The sequence below is a fragment of the Anomaloglossus baeobatrachus genome, chromosome 2, assembly GCF_048569485.1.
Source record: "Anomaloglossus baeobatrachus isolate aAnoBae1 chromosome 2, aAnoBae1.hap1, whole genome shotgun sequence".
Classification (NCBI taxonomy): domain Eukaryota; kingdom Metazoa; phylum Chordata; class Amphibia; order Anura; family Aromobatidae; genus Anomaloglossus; species Anomaloglossus baeobatrachus.
Window position 1 is genome coordinate 653,171,272 of NC_134354.1, and position 20,362 is coordinate 653,191,633.

Here is a 20,362-nt window from a genome sequence, read left to right on the forward strand (position 1 = left end):
CCCTGCGTCCATGCCCTGGCGACTGAGAAAATCTGCTTCCCAGTTTTCTACGCCCGGGATGTGAACTGCGGATATGGTGGAGGCTGTGGCTTCCACCCATAGCAGAATCCGCCGGACCTCCTGGAAGGCTTGCCGACTGCGTGTCCCGCCTTGGTGGTTGATGTATGCCACCGCTGTGGAGTTGTCCGACTGAATTCGGATCCGTTTGCCTTCCAGCCACGGCTGGAATGCTTTTAGGGCAAGATACACTGCCCTTATCTCCAGAACATTGATCTGAAGGGAGGACTGTCTGAGTCCAAGTCCCCTGAGCCCTGTGGTGGAGAAAGACCGCTCCCCACCCTGACAGGCTCGCGTCCGTCGTGACCACAGCCCAGGATGGGGGCAGGAATGATTTCCCCTTCGACAGAGAAGTGGGAAGAAGCCACCACTGAAGGGAAGCTTTGGCTGCCCGAGAAAGGGAGACGTTCCTGTCGAGGGACGTCGACTTCCTGTCCCATTTGCGGAGAATGTCCCATTGAAGTGGGCGCAGATGAAACTGTGCAAAAGGAACTGCCTCCATTGCTGCCACCATCTTCCCTAGGAAGTGCATGAGGCGCCTCAGGGGGTGTGACTGACCATGAAGGAGAGATTGCACCCCTGTCTGTAGTGAACGCTGTTTGTTCAGCGGAAGCTTCACTATCGCTGAGAGAGTATGAAACTCCATGCCAAGATATGTCAGTGATTGGGCCGGTGTCAGATTTGACTTTGGAAAATTGATGATCCACCCGAAACTCTGGAGAGTTTCCAGAGCAATGTTCAGGCTGTGTTGGCATGCCCCTTGAGAGGGTGCCTTGACCAGTAGATCGTCTAAGTAAGGGATCACCGAGTGTCCCTGAGAGTGTAGGATTGCCACCACTGTTGCCATGACCTTGGTGAAGACCCGTGGGGCTGTTGCCAGGCCAAAAGGTAGTGCCACGAACTGAAGGTGTTCGTCCCCTATGGCGAAGCGCAGGAAGCGCTGAAGCTCTGGCGCAATCGGTACGTGGAGATAAGCATCTTTGATGTCTATTGATGCCAGGAAATCTCCTTGGGACATGGAGGCGATGACGGAGCGAAGCGATTCCATCCGGAACCGCCTGGTTTTCACATGCTTGTTGAGCAGCTTTAGGTCCAGAACGGGACGGAAGGATCCGTCCTTTTTTGGCACCACGAACAAGTTGGAGTAAAAACAGTGACCCAGTTGCTGAAGAGGAACCGGGATCACCACTCCTTCCGCCTTCAGGGTGCCCACCGCCTGCATAAGAGCCTCGGCTCTGTCGGGGGGTGGAGATGTTCTGAAGAAACGAGTCGGAGGACGAGAGTTGAACTCTATCCTGTAACCGTGAGATAGAATGTCTCTCACCCATCGGTCTTTTACTTGTGGCAGCCAGATGTCGCAAAAGCGGGAGAGCCTGCCACCGACCGAGGATGCGGTTTGAAGAGGCCGAAAGTCATGAGGAGGCCGCTTTGGGAGCGGTGCCTCCGGCGGTCTTTTTAGGACGTGACTTAGACCGCCATGCATCTGAGTTCCTCTGATCTTTGAGGCCTTTTGGACGAGGAAAATTGAGATCTGCCCGCGGTCCGAAAGGACCGAAACCTCGATTGTACCTTCCGTGGTTGAGGTCTGTTTGGTTTGGACTGGGGTAAGGATGAATCCTTTCCCTTGGATTGTTTAATGATTTCATCCAATCGCTCACCAAACAAGCGGTCGCTAGCCAATGGCAAACCGGTTAAGAACTTTTTGGAAGCAGAGTCTGCCTTCCATTCAAGTAGCCACATGGCCCTGCGGAGTACCACCGAGTTGGCGGATGCCACCGCCGTACGGCTCGCAGAGTCGAGGATAGCATTAATGGCGTAGGACGCAAACGCCGACGCCTGATTGGTTAAGGACACCACTTGTGGGGCAGATGTACGTGTTACCGCATGAATCTGCGCCTGACAAGCTGAGATAGCTTGGAGTGCCCATACGGCTGCGAATGCAGGAGCAAAAGACGCGCCGATAGCTTCATAGATGGATTTCAACCATAGCTCCATCTGTCTATCAGTGGCATCTTTGAGTGAAGCCCCGTCTTCCACTGCAACTATGGATCTAGCCGCCAGTCTGGAGATTGGAGGATCCACCTTAGGACACTGAGTCCAGCCCTTGACAACCTCGGGGGGGGAAGGGATAACGTGTGTCCTTAAGGCGCTTGGAAAAACGCTTGTCTGGGTAGTCCCGGTTTTTCTGGATTGCCTCTCAGAGTGATCCAGAAACATATTTAATGTACGCTTTGGAAACCTGAAACGGAATTTCTCCTGAGAAGCAGACTCCTCAATTGGAGGAGCTGGGGGAGAAATATCCAACACCTGATTGATGGTCGCTATAAGGTCATTCACTACTGCGTCACCTTCAGGTGTATCTAGGTTGAGAGCGGCTTCAGTATCAGAATCCTGATCTGAGACCTCCGCTTCATCCTCCAGAGAGTCCCCCTGCTGGGACCCTGAACAGTGTGATGAAGTGGAGGGAATTTCCCAGCGACCCCGCTTGGGCGGCCTGGGACTGCGGTCCGTGTCAGAGACCTCACCCTGGGACCTGTGGGTTACCCCCGGGGCACATTGCAAGGATTGGATAGAGCCCGGGGCCTGAATCACCGGTCTGGACTGCAAAGCTTCCAGTATTTTAGCAGACCATTTATCCATAGTGTCAGACAGCTTGTCAGCAAAGGCTGCAAACTCCGTCCCTGTCACCTGGACAGTGGTAGCAGGTGGATCCACCTGGGCCACTTATAGCAGAGGCTCCGGCTGAGTAAGCGCAACCGGGGCCGAGCATTGCACACAATGAGGGTCAGTGGACCCTGCCGGTAGTACAGCTGTACATGAGGTACAGGTTGCAAAATACGTCCGTGCTGTGGCACCCTTGCTTTTTGCAGATGACATGTCTCCTCTGAGAACAACCAGGAGGGTATATAGCCAAAACTCAACAGAGCGACCGTACAGTGCAATGTATAGCCTAAAAGCCTATATATATATATATATATATATATATATATATATATATATATATATATATATATATATATATATATCATACACACTTCGGTACTCAGTGGGGCCAGCTTAGAGCGGTTGTGTGGTCGCCAGATTCCCTGCCTGGGTCTCCCTGTGTTGCCTCTCCTCCTCAGCGTCTGAATCGCTGACAGGAATGGCTGCCGGCGTTCTGTGAGGAGGAGGAGACCGTGGGCGTGCCCAAGAAAAGTGCAGGAATCCAGCGCCCCACTGTACTGAGTGAGGAGGGAGGAGGATACTAATGTATGCTCCAGCCCTCTGCTGACGATCCGTGCAGCTTCCCGCCCCTCCCCTGAATGGCAGGCCTGTGGGCGGGAAAGAACGACACTAGGCCGCAGAAGCCGGGGACTAAAGTTATAAGCGCGGCCGGCAATAAGCGCGGCCGCGCGTAGTCCCCCGGCGCACTAACACCTCCAGCAGTGCTGGAAAGTGTATGGCACTAACGTTTCATGTCCGGCGCACTAACAAACCCAGCAGAGCTGGAAAGTGTCTGGCACAAGCACTCCATGTCCGGCGCACTAACACACCCAGCAGAGCTGCAATGTGTATGGGACCAGCGCTCCATGCGCGGTCCCCAAGGAGACACAGAGTACCTCATAGTAGCAGGGCTTTGTCCCTGACGATATCCAGCTTCTATCCTGCAGATTCCCAAGGGCTGCGGAGGGAGCACGGTCCCAGTGCCTGGAGACCGATCCGGATCCCACTTCACCCAGAGCCCATTAAGGGATAGGGAAGGAAAACAGCATGTGGCTCCTGCCTGTGTACCCGCAATGGGCACCTCAACCTTAACAACACCGCCGACAAGAGTGGGGTGAAAAGGGAGCATGCTGGGGGCCCTGTTATGGGCCCTCTTTTCTTCCATCCGACCTAGTCAGCAGCTGCTGCTGACCAAGCAGTGGAGCTATGCGTGGATGTCTGCCTCCTTCGCACAAAGCAAAAAAACTGAGGAGCCCGTGAGCACGGGGGGTGTATAGGCAGAAGGGGAGGGGCTTTACACTTTTAGTGTAATGCTTTGTGTGGCCTCCGGAGGCATAGCTATACAACCCAATTGTCTGGGTCTCCCAATGGAGCGACAAAGAAATATAGCATCACTTTATAAAATGGAAATAAACCTTTAAAGCGACCCTTCAGTCAAAACTGAAAATTCAATAGGAAAGTACAAATTATGTTGATTGTGCATTTGCCATATATCATCTTTAGTTTTGACTGTAGGGCGACTAAGTCTATATAGCCAACTTTAGTATGAATTGTGTTCTAGATTCCAGAATCAAGTAATGTTCTTTATTGCTGCTAGTGTCACAGTCTGATATTACAGATTCTCTGAACACTGTTGCTGCAAATGTCAAGAGACTTAACTGCAAAACACCCAGATCACAAGGGGAACAGCTTAATGAAGACAGTTGCAGTGTGAAAACCACAGAGAACATTGCAATTAGTGTACAAGCATGAAGGAGGTACTGGGAGGCAGGACAGATACACGGTCATGGTGGATAGCTTTATAAAATGGCTTCTAGTGTTGCACACAGGTTTAACTAACAATAACAGGAGACCTCTGGGATCCGATGCATGTAATGAGAGAAGTTCAGGAGCGATAACAGAAAAGGCAAATATGGGCTACTCTCCAATTCTGGATACTCATTGGGTTGAAAATCGGTGATCTTATTGCAGAATACTTACAACTTACATGAGAAATACAAAAACTTTTGGCTCACTGCCATTGTAACAGGAGCCCTCAATATAAAATCTAAATCGAATGGATTTTGTCACACCACACGACCTTATAAAATCGGGGGAAGAGGGTGCTCGCACTGATTTACTGAATGTTGCAGCCCCTTCACAGTCAGTTGACCAAATGTGCTGGAAACATTCAAAACAGACTCCTGGCTAATATTTACAATTAAAAAGTCTCTTTAAAAACCTGCTCTTGACTTGCGCTCCGCCACTGGTGACCGCAGTGTTTATGTCACACAGATACCACTGCAGCCGGTAACTGAGGTCAGCGACTCACACCAACTACTCAACAGAACTACTCAACTCACTTATTGGCTGCAGCTAACTAGACTTAAGGTACCGTCACACATAACGAGATCGCTAGCGAGATCGCTGCTGAGTCACGGTTTCCGTGACGCAGTAGCGATCCCGTTAGCGATCTTGTTATGTGTGACATCTACCAGCGATCAGGCCCCTGCTGTGAGATCTCTAGTCGTTGCAGAATGGTGCAGGCCATTTTCTTCAAAGGCGATGTCCTGCTGGGCAGGACACCTCGCTATGTTTGACACTGTGTGACAGGGTCACAGTGACTGCTGAGATAGTTATACAGGTCGCTACTGCGACCTGTATTGTTCCTGCATCGCTGGTAAGGTTCTGTGTGACATCTCACCTGCGACCTCCCAGCAACTTATCAGCGATCCCTATCAGATCGCATCGTTTTCGGGATCCATGGTAAGTCGATGTGTGTGACTGGGCCTTTAGGCTATGTGCCCACGGGAGCTTGTTTCTGCGGATTTTTCTGGATTTTCCAGATAAATCCGGTTTTAGCATGTACAGTCACTCCCTATGTTATCCTATGGGACATGGGGAGTGCTGTGTCCACGCTGCGGAAAGTGCGGCTGCCGAACATGCTGCGGATGTCCGCATCCGCATGTATTATTGCATGTCAATTATTCATGCGCATTTACCTGCGGATGTCCCGGCCCTCTGCTATGGAGATAGAGGCCGGGACGTCTGCAGGTAAGCTGCATGAATGTTCGCATGTTTCCCGCAGCTATTCCGCTGGAATCTCGCAGCTAAAAATAGCTGCGGACGCAGACGAGCAGCTGCGGGAAACATGCGCTCGTACCTGCGGATACATCCGCAGGTACGAGCGCCCGTGTGCACATCCGCAGGTATGAGCGCCCGTGGGCACATAGCCTAAAGACATGGGAGCAGTGAAAGCATCTTACAACTCCTGGTGAGGATGAGGAAAACAGAACAAAAAAATCCCTGAACCCTGGTGACAGGGTTTTTCCAAAACCAGAAAACCCATTTTTATTACCCTATACATTTTTGTGAAATTTGCATTGGTATCTTTGGGTCATCTTGCATGCACTGATCCTTTGAGGTCTAGCCACAAATTTTCAATGATGTTCAGATCAAGGACTGAGTGCCATTGTAAAACCTGGAGCTTGAGCCTTTTGGAGGTCATCTATTGTGGATTTTGTGTGTTTAGAATTATTATCCATTTGTAGAAGCCAAACTTTTCAACTTCAGCTTTTTTTACAGATGAGAGTTATGTTTGCATCAAGAATTTGTTGAAATTTCATGGAATCCATTCTTCCCTCAACCAGTGAAATGTTCCCCTTGCCGTTGGCTGCAACACAATCCCAAGCAGGGCTGTGGAGTCGGAGTCGTGGAGTCTGTTCATTTTGGTGGAGTTGGAGTCGGTATAAAATGGATCGACTCCTAAAATATTAATACATTGGGTACAGTAGTTTAATACATAATGTGCTGAATATTTTTTCATAGGAATTTGGGAAAGTTATGAAATGTCCTTTAAATATTTGTTCTATTCCTGATCTAGGGTTACATTCCCACATAGCGTTTGATACGTTTTTCAGCTTCAAAAGCAGATCAGCTTTTTAAAACCCGCATCACCTGAAAGGTTTTTGAGCTCATAGATGTTGTCAATAGCAAAAGCAGATTAGAAAAATAAAGGACAATGCTTCTGTCACAAACCACCGGGGGGGTCACTCAGAAATCCCCCGCGCTGGCTACCAGTACGTCACAATCGGGGGGTAACAAGTGGGGGTCACCCCTACTTTATACCTCCCGACCGACAGACAGAGCACGTGACGCGCTCTCTAGCGCCCCTCTTATAGTCAGGCCAATTATGGAATTGCCCGACAATAAGCAAGGAGGCCGCTATACTACTTATGCCGATTATTGAAGGGTCCCCGGTGAGAGTAAGGTATATATTCCCCCGACCTCCGCGGGCGGAATATATAATATCTTCCCGAATCTCACTGGCCTCCCCACAATAATCCTTGGCACAACTCGCTGCCACCAACCGCTTCACGGTAACTATTAGCCGAACACACGGACGTGGGATTCGAGATCGAGATAACAGAACAGCTCAAGATTAATTATATAATTTAATCGCCTAAAGCACACTAGAAACTACAATATATACAATAGGGAATCTACAGAATATACATATGTCAGAGTACAGTTACAGATAAAGCATGGGTTACAAACAGGTATACAATTACATCAGTTACCTTGTGTGTCTGGCCACAGGGGGGCGCTGTAGACCAGGTTTCCAGGAACTCTCTCACAGGTCTTTCCCAACCAGGCCCCCGAGCAGAAGAACACTGGAAAATGGCCGAAGTAGGGTTATCAGCCTGGGCAATCCAGGTCCCCTCCTACCTTAGTGACCTCACAGGGAAGCACTGCCACTCCCCCTGCATGGATCAGAATTATCCAGCAAAGGGGATATTGGCCATAACTTTGCCTGGGAGCGTCGTAGGCAGACGCCAATGCTCTCATTGTGACAGTTATGAATTTAGCTACAGAACGAGGGGACTCATGACCTGTCTACGAGTTCCCATATGGCTGATATCACGCCTGGGGTATTTCCCAAGCTCCCCCTTCCATAAAAAAGGTGTGCCAGCATCGTCCGCCTGCGCAAACACCATTTTTATGGTTGCCATATTTATCGGAGATATGGCTTGCGAGATATGAACCATTTTTTACTGGAGTCGTTCTGTCTGGCTACTTCCAAGCCTTGCTAATGAGATACAACTCTTGTTACAGGGTGACGGCAGGGAGCCATCCTGTGTCCATTGTCCGCACATCATCTCATCTCCATATCAGAGGAGATGGCTGTTGGAGGTGTAAGTGGGATGTGACACCTTCACAGATGCTGGACATTTGAGCACAAGAAGGGAGGGGGGCACTGCCAGGGAGTGATGAGAGCAATTATGACTTCTAGTCATAATTCCTCTTCATATCCCAGGATTTACCTCACACCTCCCCCCTTTTGAGGGCGCTAGGGGGCAGCACACTCCGGTGTTCCCCCGTGCGCCCGTCCGCGACCTCTCCTTGTCGGGACAGCCCGTCTGCGTTACCGTGGTCACGGCCCCTTTTGTGGCGAATGGTGAAGTCGTATTGCTGGAGCGCAAGGCTCCATCGCAACAATCGCCCATTCGTCCCAGAGACGGTGTGCAACCAGCTGAGGGGATTGTGGTCCGTCTCCACGATGAAGTGGCGCCCGTATAGATAGGGTTGCAGACGCTGCAGGGCCCACACTATGGCCAGGCACTCCTTCTCCATTGTAGAATAGGCCACTTCCCTTGGTAACAGCTTCCTGCTCAGGTACAAGACTGGGTGCTCTTGGCTCGCAGAGTCCACCTGGCTGAGCACCGCACCGAGGCCGAAGTCACTGGCGTCGGTCTGTACTACAAACGGCCGCGTGAAGTCGGCTGCCTGTAGCACGGGCGGGCTGGACAGGGCGTCCTTTAGGGCCCGGAAGGCTGTCTCGCAGTCCATTGTCCAATCGACTGCAGAGGGCAGCTTCTTCTTGGTAAGGTCCGTCAAGGGCTTTGCCAGGCTACTATAGCATGGAACAAACCTCCTATAGTACCCAGCGGTCCCCAAGAAGGACATCACCTGCTTCTTGGTCCTGGGGGTGGGCCAGGATGCGATGGCCTCCACTTTCTCAGGCTCGGGCTTCAGCGTTCCCCCACCTACCCGGTGACCGAGGTACTGGACCTCGCTCATGGCCAGCTGACACTTTCCCGGCTTGATGGTCAAACCTGCCCGGTGGATCCGCCTGAGCACCTGTGCTAGATGCTCTAGGTGGTCCTCCCAGGTGGGACTGAAGACGGCAATGTCATCCAGGTACGCGGCCGCGTACCCTTCAAGTCCCTTGAGCAGGGTGTTGACCATCCGCTGGAAAGTGGCAGGGGCATTCCTCATCCCGAATGGCATCACCGTGGACTCGTACAGTCCAAATGGGGTAATAAAGGCAGAGCGTTCCCTGGCCTTGCGAGTCAGGGGGATCTGCCAATATCCCCGGCTCAGGTCCATGATGGTCAGGTACTGAGCCCCGGCCAACTGATCGAGCAGGTCATCGATGCGTGGCATTGGGTACGCATCGGCGACCGTGACAGCATTGAGCCCCCTGTAGTCCACGCAGAACCGAGTGGTTCGGTCCTTCTTAGGGACGAGGACTACAGGCGAGGCCCAAGCGCTGTTGGATGCCTGGATCACCCCCAGCTCCAGCATCTCGTCAATCTCCTGGCGCATGTGTTGCTGCACCTCCAGGGAGACCCGATATGCTGAACGCCGGATCGGGGGATGATCCCCAGTGTCCACGTGATGGACAGCCAAGTCAGTCCTTCCGGGCTGGTTGGTAAACAACCCCCGGAAGGGGTGTAGGGTGGCCCACAGCTGGGACCGTTGGTCCTCCAAGAGCTGGTGGCCAACCTCCACATCCTCAATGGATCCGCCTGCCCTAACCTGGGCTAGCATATCCAAGAGGGTTTCCGCTTCTCCCTCCTCGGGCAGGTTGCACACGGGGAGCGCACATGCCTCCCGCTCATGATGTGCCTTCATCATGTTCACATGGAAGGGCTTCCGCCTTCCACGGGCAGGGTCCAGGGTGACCAGGTACGTCACAGGGTTGAGCTGCTGGTACACGAGGTATGGGCCTTCCCAGGCTGCCTGAAGCTTGTCCTGTGGTACGGGGACCAGTACCCACACCTCTTGACCCACTTGGTAGGTCCTCTCACAAGCGTTCTGGTCGTACCAACGCTTCTGATCGGCCTGGGCTTGAGCCATATTGTCGTGTACCAGTTGCGTCAAGGCCTGCATTTTGTCCCGGAAGCGCATGACATACTCGATAACCGACACTCCAGGGGTGGCCAAATCCCCTTCCCAAGCCTCTTTCACCAGAGCCAGGGGGCCCCGCACACGTCGCCCGTACAGGAGCTCAAACGGTGAGAATCCTGTTGAGGCCTGTGGAACCTCCCGGTAAGCAAATAACAGGTGTGGGAGATACCGCTCCCAGTCACGCCCATGGGAGTCGACCAACATCTTAAGCATCTGCTTTAAGGTGCCATTGAACCGCTCGCACAGGCCATTAGTCTGTGGATGGTACGGGCTGGCCACCAGATGTCGCACCTGGACTTGCTTACAGAGGGTCTCCATCAGCTGGGACATGAATTGGGTCCCCCGGTCGGTGAGCATTTCCTGGGGAAAACCCACTCGGGAGAAAATCTCCAGCAATGCGGTGGCCACCTTGTCAGCCCGAATGGACGACAAGGCCACTGCTTCTGGGTACCGGGTGGCATAGTCAACTACCGTCAGTATGAAGCGTTTCCCGGAGCTGCTGGGGATGGCCAGCGGGCCGACCAGATCCACAGCCACCCTCCTGAAAGGCTCATCGATGATTGGCAGAGATACTAGTGGGGCTTTGGGGTGTGGCCCCGCCTTCCCCACTCTCTGACAGGTTTCACACGAACGGCAGTAGGCAGCCACATCGGCCCCCATTTTTGGCCAGTAGAAATGCTGGTTTAACCTGGCCTTGGTCTTAGCGATCCCTAGGTGTCCGGCCATCGGAATCTCATGTGCGATCCGCAACAACTCCGTCCGGAACGGATAGGGTACCACCAACTGTCGGTCCCTGGGCCACGCCTCCGGTGAACCCTGCTGGACCGTGGCCCGGTACAGCCGTCCTTGGTCCCAGACCACTCGCTCCGGGTCCGAGTCCGAGGGAGGCTGTGCCGCCTGCTCCTTTAGAGCTTTCAGGCTGTCGTCAGCTTCTAACGCTGCCTGAAACCCCTGACTAGATGTGGCCAGAATCGACGAGACTGTCACATCTTCGGTCAGTACCCCGGGACCTGTGTCCTGGCCTCCACCTGACTCGGCTGCCACTTGGTCAGAAGGGGAAGAGCTATCGGACCTCCGGGAGGCCCCTTGGCTTCCAGCACTCCCACTGCGGGTGACAGCGGCCACAGCCGCTGCGACCGTGGGTCGTGCCTGCTCCTCCTCCGTTCCTGACCAAGTCGCCGGTTCAGGCAGACCTACCTGGCTTCCTGACACCCCGGTTGTGGGGGAACCCTGCACCGAGATCTTACCTGGGAGCACTTCCGCTCCTGGACCGGCCCCAATCTCACCTGCCTGTTCCCCCTCTGCAGCAACAGAACCCCGCTGTGAAATCTCTGGGGACCCCACATTTGCTGTGGTAGCCCCCACCCCACACACTGGTCCTCCCCCTGCAGCACCCTGCTCTCTGCTTATCCCTGCAGAGGGCAACAGATCCCAGCTCACAGGCTGGTTACTTGTAGAGGCATGGTCACACCTTTCTCTGACCCCCTCCCCTGTCACAGCTGCAGCTGAGTGTGTGTCTATGGTGTCTATGCAAGCAGAAATATCAGAGTTCACTCCCTCCTCCCTTACATCATTCATAGATAACACATTAACATGGTCCGGAGGCACGTCAGCACTGGCTGAAGGTTCAGCCTTTGGGGCGGGGCCAAACTGGGAGGTTATTTGCCCCAAATCTGTCCCAAGTAGCACGTTTGCAGGGATCCGATCAGTTACCCCCACCTCCCTCACCCCTCGCCCTGCGCCCCAGTCCACATAAATGTCAGCAACAGGCAGCGCCGGGTCAATGCCTCCAATCCCGGAGACAGCGAGGGTTTTTCCAGGGATCAAGTCTTGGGGGGACACCATCTCAGGCCGCACCAGAGTCACCTCCGAGGCGCTGTCTCGCAGTCCTATGGTCACAGACCGGCCGACGGTGACAGGTTGGAAGCTGTCCAGGGACCTACCACCACCCCCACCCACACAATACACCTTGGGCGGCCCTTGGGACGGGGACGGAGCCGGGGCCTTGGGACGCTGAGGGCACATGGCCTTGAAGTGTCCAGGTAGGTTGCACTGGTGGCACCGTCTTGGTTCTGCCACGGGCCTGGAGAGGGGAGTTGAGGGGGACACCCCCTGCAGTCTAGGGGCAGGTGGGGCAGTCGCAGAATTCATCTTACCCCCTCTCCAGGTGCTGCTGGTGGCCGCTCTCCTGGCCTCAGGGGCCCGGTTGTTGGTGTAGTCATCGGCAAGGGCAGCTGTAGCCGTGGACCCCTTTGGCTTCTGGTCTCGGATGAACTGGCGGAGATCCTCAGGGCAGTTCCACAAGAGTTGCTCCGTGATGAACAAGTCCAGGATCTCCGGTCCGGTGGAAAGCTGCAGGCCTTGGGTCCAGTGGTCGGCAGCTCGGGCAAGTGCCCGCCGGTGGTCAGCCCAGGAGTCCTTTGGTCCCTTCTGCAGCGTCCGGAACTTCTTGCGGTAGGACTCCGGGGTGAGGTTGTACTGTTGGATCAGGGCCCGCTTGATGGTGTCGTAGCCCTGATCTGCCTCAGCAGGCAAGTCCCCAAGGACATCCAGGGCCTTACCCCTTAAACGGGGGGTCAGGTATTTGGCCCACTGGTCCTTGTCCAGATGGTGCTGCAAGCAAGTCCGTTCAAAAGCAGTCAAGAAAGAGTCCAAGTCTCCATCCTTCTCCAGCACTGGGAAGTCCTCAACACGGACCTTTGGAAGTTTGGTGTCTGGAAGGTCACGGGTGGCTGATGAGGGCCGGAGCTGAGCTAGCTGCAGCTGGTAGTTACGCTCTGCCTGGCGCTCTTCACGCGCTGCTTGCCGCTCACGCTCGGCCATGAGTTCCTTGTAGCCCTCCCGGTCTCCAGCCTGGCGTAGGGCCATAGCCATTTGAAGAAGGCTATCCGAGCCTCCCAGGCTCGGTGGAATGGCACGTGGTGATCTGCGGCCCGCTGCGGAGCCTGGTGATTCACTGTCCATTGCAGAGCGGAGGGCTGGCACCTGGCTCGTTGAGGACCCTTGGGCGAGCTGCTCCTCATCTTGTCCAGCAGTGCCCGGTTGTGCAATGTCCTCTGCAGAGCTGTTTTCTGGCGTCGAGCTCCTGGAGGACTCGTGGACAACCTCCTCATCGTCTCTGGCCTTAGCATCGGCCATTCCTTTGGCTTTGCTCCTGGTGCTCTCAGCCATTCTTGCAGACTTTTGGTCACTGACACAGAACTGACACCTGATGCCTCCACACACCTTACAGTATCTGCACTCTGACACTCTAGTGTTGAGCTAGTCTGAAGACCCCAGCAGCCACAGCTGCTGCAGGCAGTCTTTAGTGTCTGGGAGTATGGGTCTCACACTCACACACACTATTATCTCGATCCCACCGCTTGCCACCAATATGTCACAAACCACCGGGGGGGGTCACTCAGAAATACCCCGCGCTGGCTACCAGTACGTCACAATCGGGGGGTAACAAGTGGGGGTCACCCCTACTTTATACCTCCCGACCGACAGACAGAGCACGTGACGCGCTCTCTAGCGCCCCTCTTATAGTCAGGCCAATTATGGAATTGCCCGACAATAAGCAAGGAGGCCGCTATACTACTTATGCCGATTATTGAAGGGTCCCCGGTGAGAGTAAGGTATATATTCCCCCGACCTCCGCGGGCGGAATATATAATATCTTCCCGAATCTCACTGGCCTCCCCACAATAATCCTTGGCACAACTCGCTGCCACCAACCGCTTCACGGTAACTATTAGCCGAACACACGGACGTGGGATTCGAGATCGAGATAACAGAACAGCTCAAGATTAATTATATAATTTAATCGCCTAAAGCACACTAGAAACTACAATATATACAATAGGGAATCTACAGAATATACATATGTCAGAGTACAGTTACAGATAAAGCATGGGTTACAAACAGGTATACAATTACATCAGTTACCTTGTGTGTCTGGCCACAGGGGGGCGCTGTAGACCAGGTTTCCAGGAACTCTCTCACAGGTCTTTCCCAACCAGGCCCCCGAGCAGAAGAACACTGGAAAATGGCCGAAGTAGGGTTATCAGCCTGGGCAATCCAGGTCCCCTCCTACCTTAGTGACCTCACAGGGAAGCACTGCCACTCCCCCTGCATGGATCAGAATTATCCAGCAAAGGGGATATTGGCCATAACTTTGCCTGGGAGCGTCGTAGGCAGACGCCAATGCTCTCATTGTGACAGTTATGAATTTAGCTACAGAACGAGGGGACTCATGACCTGTCTACGAGTTCCCATATGGCTGATATCACGCCTGGGGTATTTCCCAAGCTCCCCCTTCCATAAAAAAGGTGTGCCAGCATCGTCCGCCTGCGCAAACACCATTTTTATGGTTGCCATATTTATCGGAGATATGGCTTGCGAGATATGAACCATTTTTTACTGGAGTCGTTCTGTCTGGCTACTTCCAAGCCTTGCTAATGAGATACAACTCTTGTTACAGGGTGACGGCAGGGAGCCATCCTGTGTCCATTGTCCGCACATCATCTCATCTCCATATCAGAGGAGATGGCTGTTGGAGGTGTAAGTGGGATGTGACACCTTCACAGATGCTGGACATTTGAGCACAAGAAGGGAGGGGGGCACTGCCAGGGAGTGATGAGAGCAATTATGACTTCTAGTCATAATTCCTCTTCATATCCCAGGATTTACCTCACAGCTTCAAACATGATAAGTACAATTAAACTGATGAATGAGAGTAATGAACAACAGCTAGAAGAAAATTTAGGATTCAGTATGTTAGAGATGGAAGGCCACAGTGCTGTTCATGTAACTGAGGAACAAATAGATATTACAACAGAAGAACAGCAAAATGATACTTTAGAATTAGATGATCTTGTTGAAGCTGCTTCAAAACACTTTCATATTCATCACATGCGCTGTGTTGTGCACTCGCTGCAGCTGGCAATAAGAGATAGTCTGCAAGAGGGACATGCTGGAATCTGATTGGAAAAGTGAGGAAATTAGTTATTGCCACCAGAACTCCTAAAATTGATTCCATCTTGAAGAGACATGCTGGGAAAGGGGCAATTGTCGATCATGCCACTCGGTGGGGCAGCAATTATTTAATGATTGAGGGATTGCTTGAACTAAATCTGTTTCTTACAAATATCACGAACCCTCAGGTAACCCTAAATGAAGGTCAATGGACACAGGTGGCTGAATTGAAGGAATTGCTTAATCACCCATTTACCGTGACTAAAAATTTACAAGTTGAGGATTTAACCCCTGGCATTTTCATAAGGGAGTGGAAGAACTTGCTATTTTGCCTGTCCCAGAGCGGTTTAATCGCAGATGGCATTTCTGCTTCAATGAAACAGAGGGAGACACAGCTATTGGAAAATAAAATTATTCTGGCAGCTGTTTATGTGAACCCTATTCATCGTATACTGCTTGATGATCAACAGCTTACTAAAGGAAAAGAAGCTCTGACTGAGGTAGCAGTTAGGAGGAGAGGCCTACAGGACTGCCAGGCACAAGAGGACTTGGGTCCTGACAGTGCTACTGCTGCCATATCGTCATTCTCATCAGATGAGTTTAACTTTGACAAGTATTTAGATGACATGGAGCAGGCAAAGCATTGTCGCAAGGAAAAAGATTACACTCCGTCTCCTATAGCAAGCAGATTGACCATATTTCAGCAAAATTTTTCACTGGCTCTTAAAGAAATAGAAAAATTCAACGGTTTATCAAAACTGACTGTGCATGAGGCAATTCCTTTATACCCAGAAATTGCTAGAGATGTTGCCCATGTGGTTATGGCTTTGCCTCCAACCCAAGTTAGTGTAGAGAGGTTGTTCTATAGCCTTAAATTGAGGTCATCTATGGAGGAGGATCTGATGGAGGCAATTTTATTTCTTGCCCCCTCCCCACATTTTGTACTCTCCCCCGCTCCCTGTGTGCTGTTATTTGTGCTCTATATGTGCCCGGGTCTGGACAAACAGGGTTGCCCTCTCTGTCTAGGACACCGTCAGCGCTGTTTGCCACAGGTAATTGTGATGTATGGTGCCCGGGTAACTGTGTCTCCCCTCCCCCGTGCGCTGTCACTCTCCTCACACTGATGAATGCAGCAAACGGCAGCCTCCGGCTTTTCAATACAGCCAGGAGCAGAGACGTCACCTGACACCAGCAAACAACGACACTGAACTCTGCATCACCTAGCTGTAAGCAGGCTGCACTCATCACAGCACGGAGAAGATAAAGCATGGGTAAGAGAGGGGGGGCAGAGAACAGAGTGCATGGTGAGAAAGAGTGCATGGGTGAGATACAGAAAAGCAGGGGGAGGGGGGGTGGCAGAGAAGAGTGCAGGGGGAGAGAACACCGTGCACGGGTGAGAGAGAGCGGGGGAGGGGCGGCAGAGAAGAGTGCATGAGGGGGGACAACTCTAGGTGTGGGGGTGGGTGCAAGAGTATATATATATATATATATATATATCCTATAGACTCACATTAGGGGCTATATATAGTCTTCATTACATAGCATTTATTTATATCAGGTGCTGGGGCAGAATGCTGACAGGGAATGTGTGTGCAGAAGGTGGGCAGAAGGCGGGGCTGGATCAGTGAGGTCGGGCAGTGCCAGCTCTGACTGTGAAGTCATAGGAAGATGTCATGTTTGGTTGAGCTGCATGTAAACAAAGAGCTGCAGAGAAAGTGATAAGTCAAGAGGACCAAAAGTTAGAAACCAGAAAAAAAAAAAAAAAATAACGTAGGGATATTTTATATGACAATACAGCACAGATTAGCTTAAAAAAATGTTGGCATTTATGTCGGACAACTCCTTTAACCAATCAGTTAATGAGGCATTTAGTATTGCAAGGTTCTTGTCATTATGTCCGAACATTACAATTTTCAGAGTTTGTTTTTAATGACAGCACTTACCTGAAGCCTAATTTATCTTTTTGAAAGTCTACTTTCACTTCTTTGCTGTCCTCAACACAGAATTCGATAAAGACATAATCCCTCCTATCGTACCACTTTGCAGAGGCTGGTTGCCTGTATACATAAATAAATGAATTAAAAAACATTTATAACAATTGCATGATAATAAAAATGGTATAAAATAAACACCGTAGTAAATATTAAAGGGGTTGGCCCAATAAATAAATTATATATATATAAAAAACCTTATTCTCCCCTCCAGTGACGTTCCTTGCGAGTCCCATGCCCAATCACCAATGGCTTCTCTGTCCGCCTTTGGAAGGGAGAGCTGCAGCTGCCGTGTACTTCCTGATTATCAATCATTTGTCTGAAGGCAGGGAGAGAGAAGCCAGTGGTCACTGGGCTCACAAGACGTTAGAACTAGTGCTGAGAAAGCACTAATATGCTTGTTACGAGGATGCTCGATTGGACACTACTCAAGTATAATGGAAGACCAGCATTTTTCCAGGAAATCTTCTGGAAAAATTATATTAGTTTCCCATTAACTTCCATTATTATAAATCGAGTATTTGAGTCTTGTCCATCCGAGTATCCAACTGCTCGTAACGAGTACAGAGCATGTTAGTGACTGCTTATAACTAGTCACAATCTCACGTGAGCCCCAGGAATGCGAGCGCCGATACTACTGGATTGACGCTGGTGCGGAGAGTATAAGCGCTTTTATGTTAATGGGTCAAATATGGGGAATGAAAAGTGGTTGTTCAAGCAGTGGACAACCCCTTTAAAGGAAACCAATCACCAGGATTTTCGTATATAACCTAATGCCAGTGCTATACTTGCACTATCAGACTGATTCTCTACATGTCTTTAGTGGTCAGCTCGGATGTTTGGGTTTTGAAATCCAAGAAAGTAAAGTTTTTATAAAATCATTAGCTTCTTGAGTGACAGCAGCTGAGGATCAAATATGGGGGGTATTCAGATATCCCCTCCCTCCATTAGAATTAGCATAAAGTATCATCCATCGATTTACTTTGACTTGCAGAACCCTGTGCTGAGTTCATTTTATAAAAATTTTCCTTTCTTGGATTTCAAAACCCATACATCCCAGCTGACCACTAAAGATATGTAGAGAATCAGTCTGATAGTGCACGTATAGCACTGGCTTTAGGTTATAGATGAAAATCCTGGTGAAAGGTTCCCTTTAATATATAGTTTGTCTCCTTTAAAAACACCTGTCATCAGGTCAAAAAGGATTAGAATTAGATTTTGTCATTTATATACTACATTTTTTTTATTTATTTTTTAAATAACCCATACAGGTTAAGAAACGTGAGATATTTTATTTTGTACAAATTTTTATGGTCTTTACAAGGGGGCGTTGGTCATGGGGTACTACTGCAAAAAAGCCTAAAGGCCACGTCTCACTAAGCAACATCGCTATAAACATCGCTGCTGAGGCACAACTTTTGTGACGTAACAGCGATGTTGCTGTGTGTGACATCCAGCAACAACCTGGCCCCTGCTGTGAAGTCGCTGATTGTTGCCGAATGTCCTGGACCATTTTTTAGTCGTTGCTCTCCCGCTGTGAAGCGCACATCGCTGTGTGTGACAGCGACAGAGCAACAACTAAATGTGCAGTGAGCAGGGAGCCGGCTTCTGCGGACGCTGGTAACCAATGTAAATATCGGGTAACCAAGAAGCCCTTTCCTTGGTTACCCGATATTTACCTTAGTTACCAGCGCCCGCCGCTCTCACGCTGCCAGTGCCGGCTCCCTACACACGTAGCCAGACTACACATCGGGTAATTAACCCGATGTGTACTGTGGCTAGGAGTGCAGGGAGCCAGCGCTAAGCGGTGTGCGCTGGTAACCAAGGTAAATATCTGGTTGGTTACCCGATATTTACCTTAGTCACCAAGCGCAGCATCGCTTCCACGCGTCGCTGCTGGCTGGGAGCTGGTCACTGGTGAGATCTGCCTGTTTGACAGCTCACCAGCAACCCGTGTAGCGACGCTCCAGCAATCCCTGCCAGGTCGCTGGTGGGATCACTGGAGCGTCGCTTAGTGTGAAGGTACCTTAAGGACAGTGTCCCAGAGAATCAAGATGGCAACGTGCCCATGAAAAAAGGCCAAAAAAAAAATACTAAGTAAACAGATCTCATCTCTGAAATAAAAAAACAAAACAAAAACAAAACTGCAGAGCAGAGGGACAAAGAAAAACTGATCCCATTTGACCTTGCAAGAGGTTAAGTAGTAACATTTTATGTGGGTGCCATTTAGAAATAATTAGGTTGATTTTACAGATCATATGTGCTCATTATATTCCCCATGAAATACAACATATTGGTTTGATTGAGACAATGTCACAGAATTACTTACAGATCAATTAAGTTTATTTTTTAAGCAATGTGAGCCAAGACCGAAATGAGAACATTGAATGAATACAGCCTTCAAAAATTGCAGCATTAAAGCACCATTCCAGCAAGGGGGGGTTAGGGTTAAGGTTTCATGCGCTGGAGTCGTGCTCTAAATGTAAGCCTCGTTTCTTGTATTATACTACTCACTGTCCGGAGTCTATCTTTTCTGACGCAGCTCCGATAGCCGGAAGTCCAGACGTTACGTCACAAGCTCCCAATGCATCTCCATGGGATCCAGAAGGAGACTCAGACATATTGATTTGTGATCTCCAGCGCGTTTCAGCAAACACTGGAGCAGGTCACAAATTGCTGAGACCGACCGAAGCAGCGGCGATGGAAGGTGCAGCTGCCAGAAGGAGATTATAATGCAGAGGACTTCGATTTAAAGAACCTCTCCAGCGGTGCACTTATATATATATATATATATATATATATATATATAACTCCAGTCCTCAAGCTCACCAACAGTGCAGGTTTTCAGGATTTCCTTACCATTGCACTGGTGTTGGAATCATCCCCTGTGCAGGTGATAAAATTATACAAAGAAAATCCTGAAAACATGCAATGTTGGTGGGCCCTGAGGACCGGAGTTGGGGGAACACTGGCCTAGAGTCATGGGTACTCAGCCTTGCAGCATGGGTGTTGTGGGGCACCAGGTCACCTGCTCTGCTGATGCACTGTCGCTGTGGTTGGCACATTGTGCTGCACCTTTAAGGCTATTAGAAATTAGGAACCCACGTAGAGATTTGCCATGACATGGCAGTGGGCTTTGTACCGAGTGATCAGAATGTTAAACTAAGAACTTCATGTTCAGTTGTATAAATTTTTACATAGCGGGATTAGATCAATGTATGATTTTTGGATGTGCGGTTTTTTTCTACAGTTATGGCATGTTTACCTTCAGGATTGCCCTGTATTTAGCTCTATCCATCTTTCTATCAACTCTGACCAGCTTCACAGTCTGTGCAAAAAAAAAAAGCCTCCCCACACCATGATGCCATTACAACCATTTTTGAGTCCCTCACAGAACAGCTGTAGTTATACTGAGAAATTACACATGTTGACTCATATATACTAAGTAGGTGACTTCTGGAGTCAATTTGTTACTCAGGATT

At 50.5% G+C, this 20,362-nt stretch overlaps 1 protein-coding gene across 1 annotated transcript in view; it reads right to left on the reverse strand.

Annotated features, from left to right (window-relative positions):
• The window catches only part of PTGES3 (prostaglandin E synthase 3), a 45,690-nt gene that overhangs the window by 17,222 nt on the left and 8,106 nt on the right, over positions 1-20,362 (reverse strand). The window contains exon 2 of the mRNA XM_075337016.1: positions 16,833-16,946. Coding sequence (XP_075193131.1) covers positions 16,833-16,946 — 114 coding nt within the window. The remainder of the gene's footprint in view (positions 1-16,832; positions 16,947-20,362) is intronic.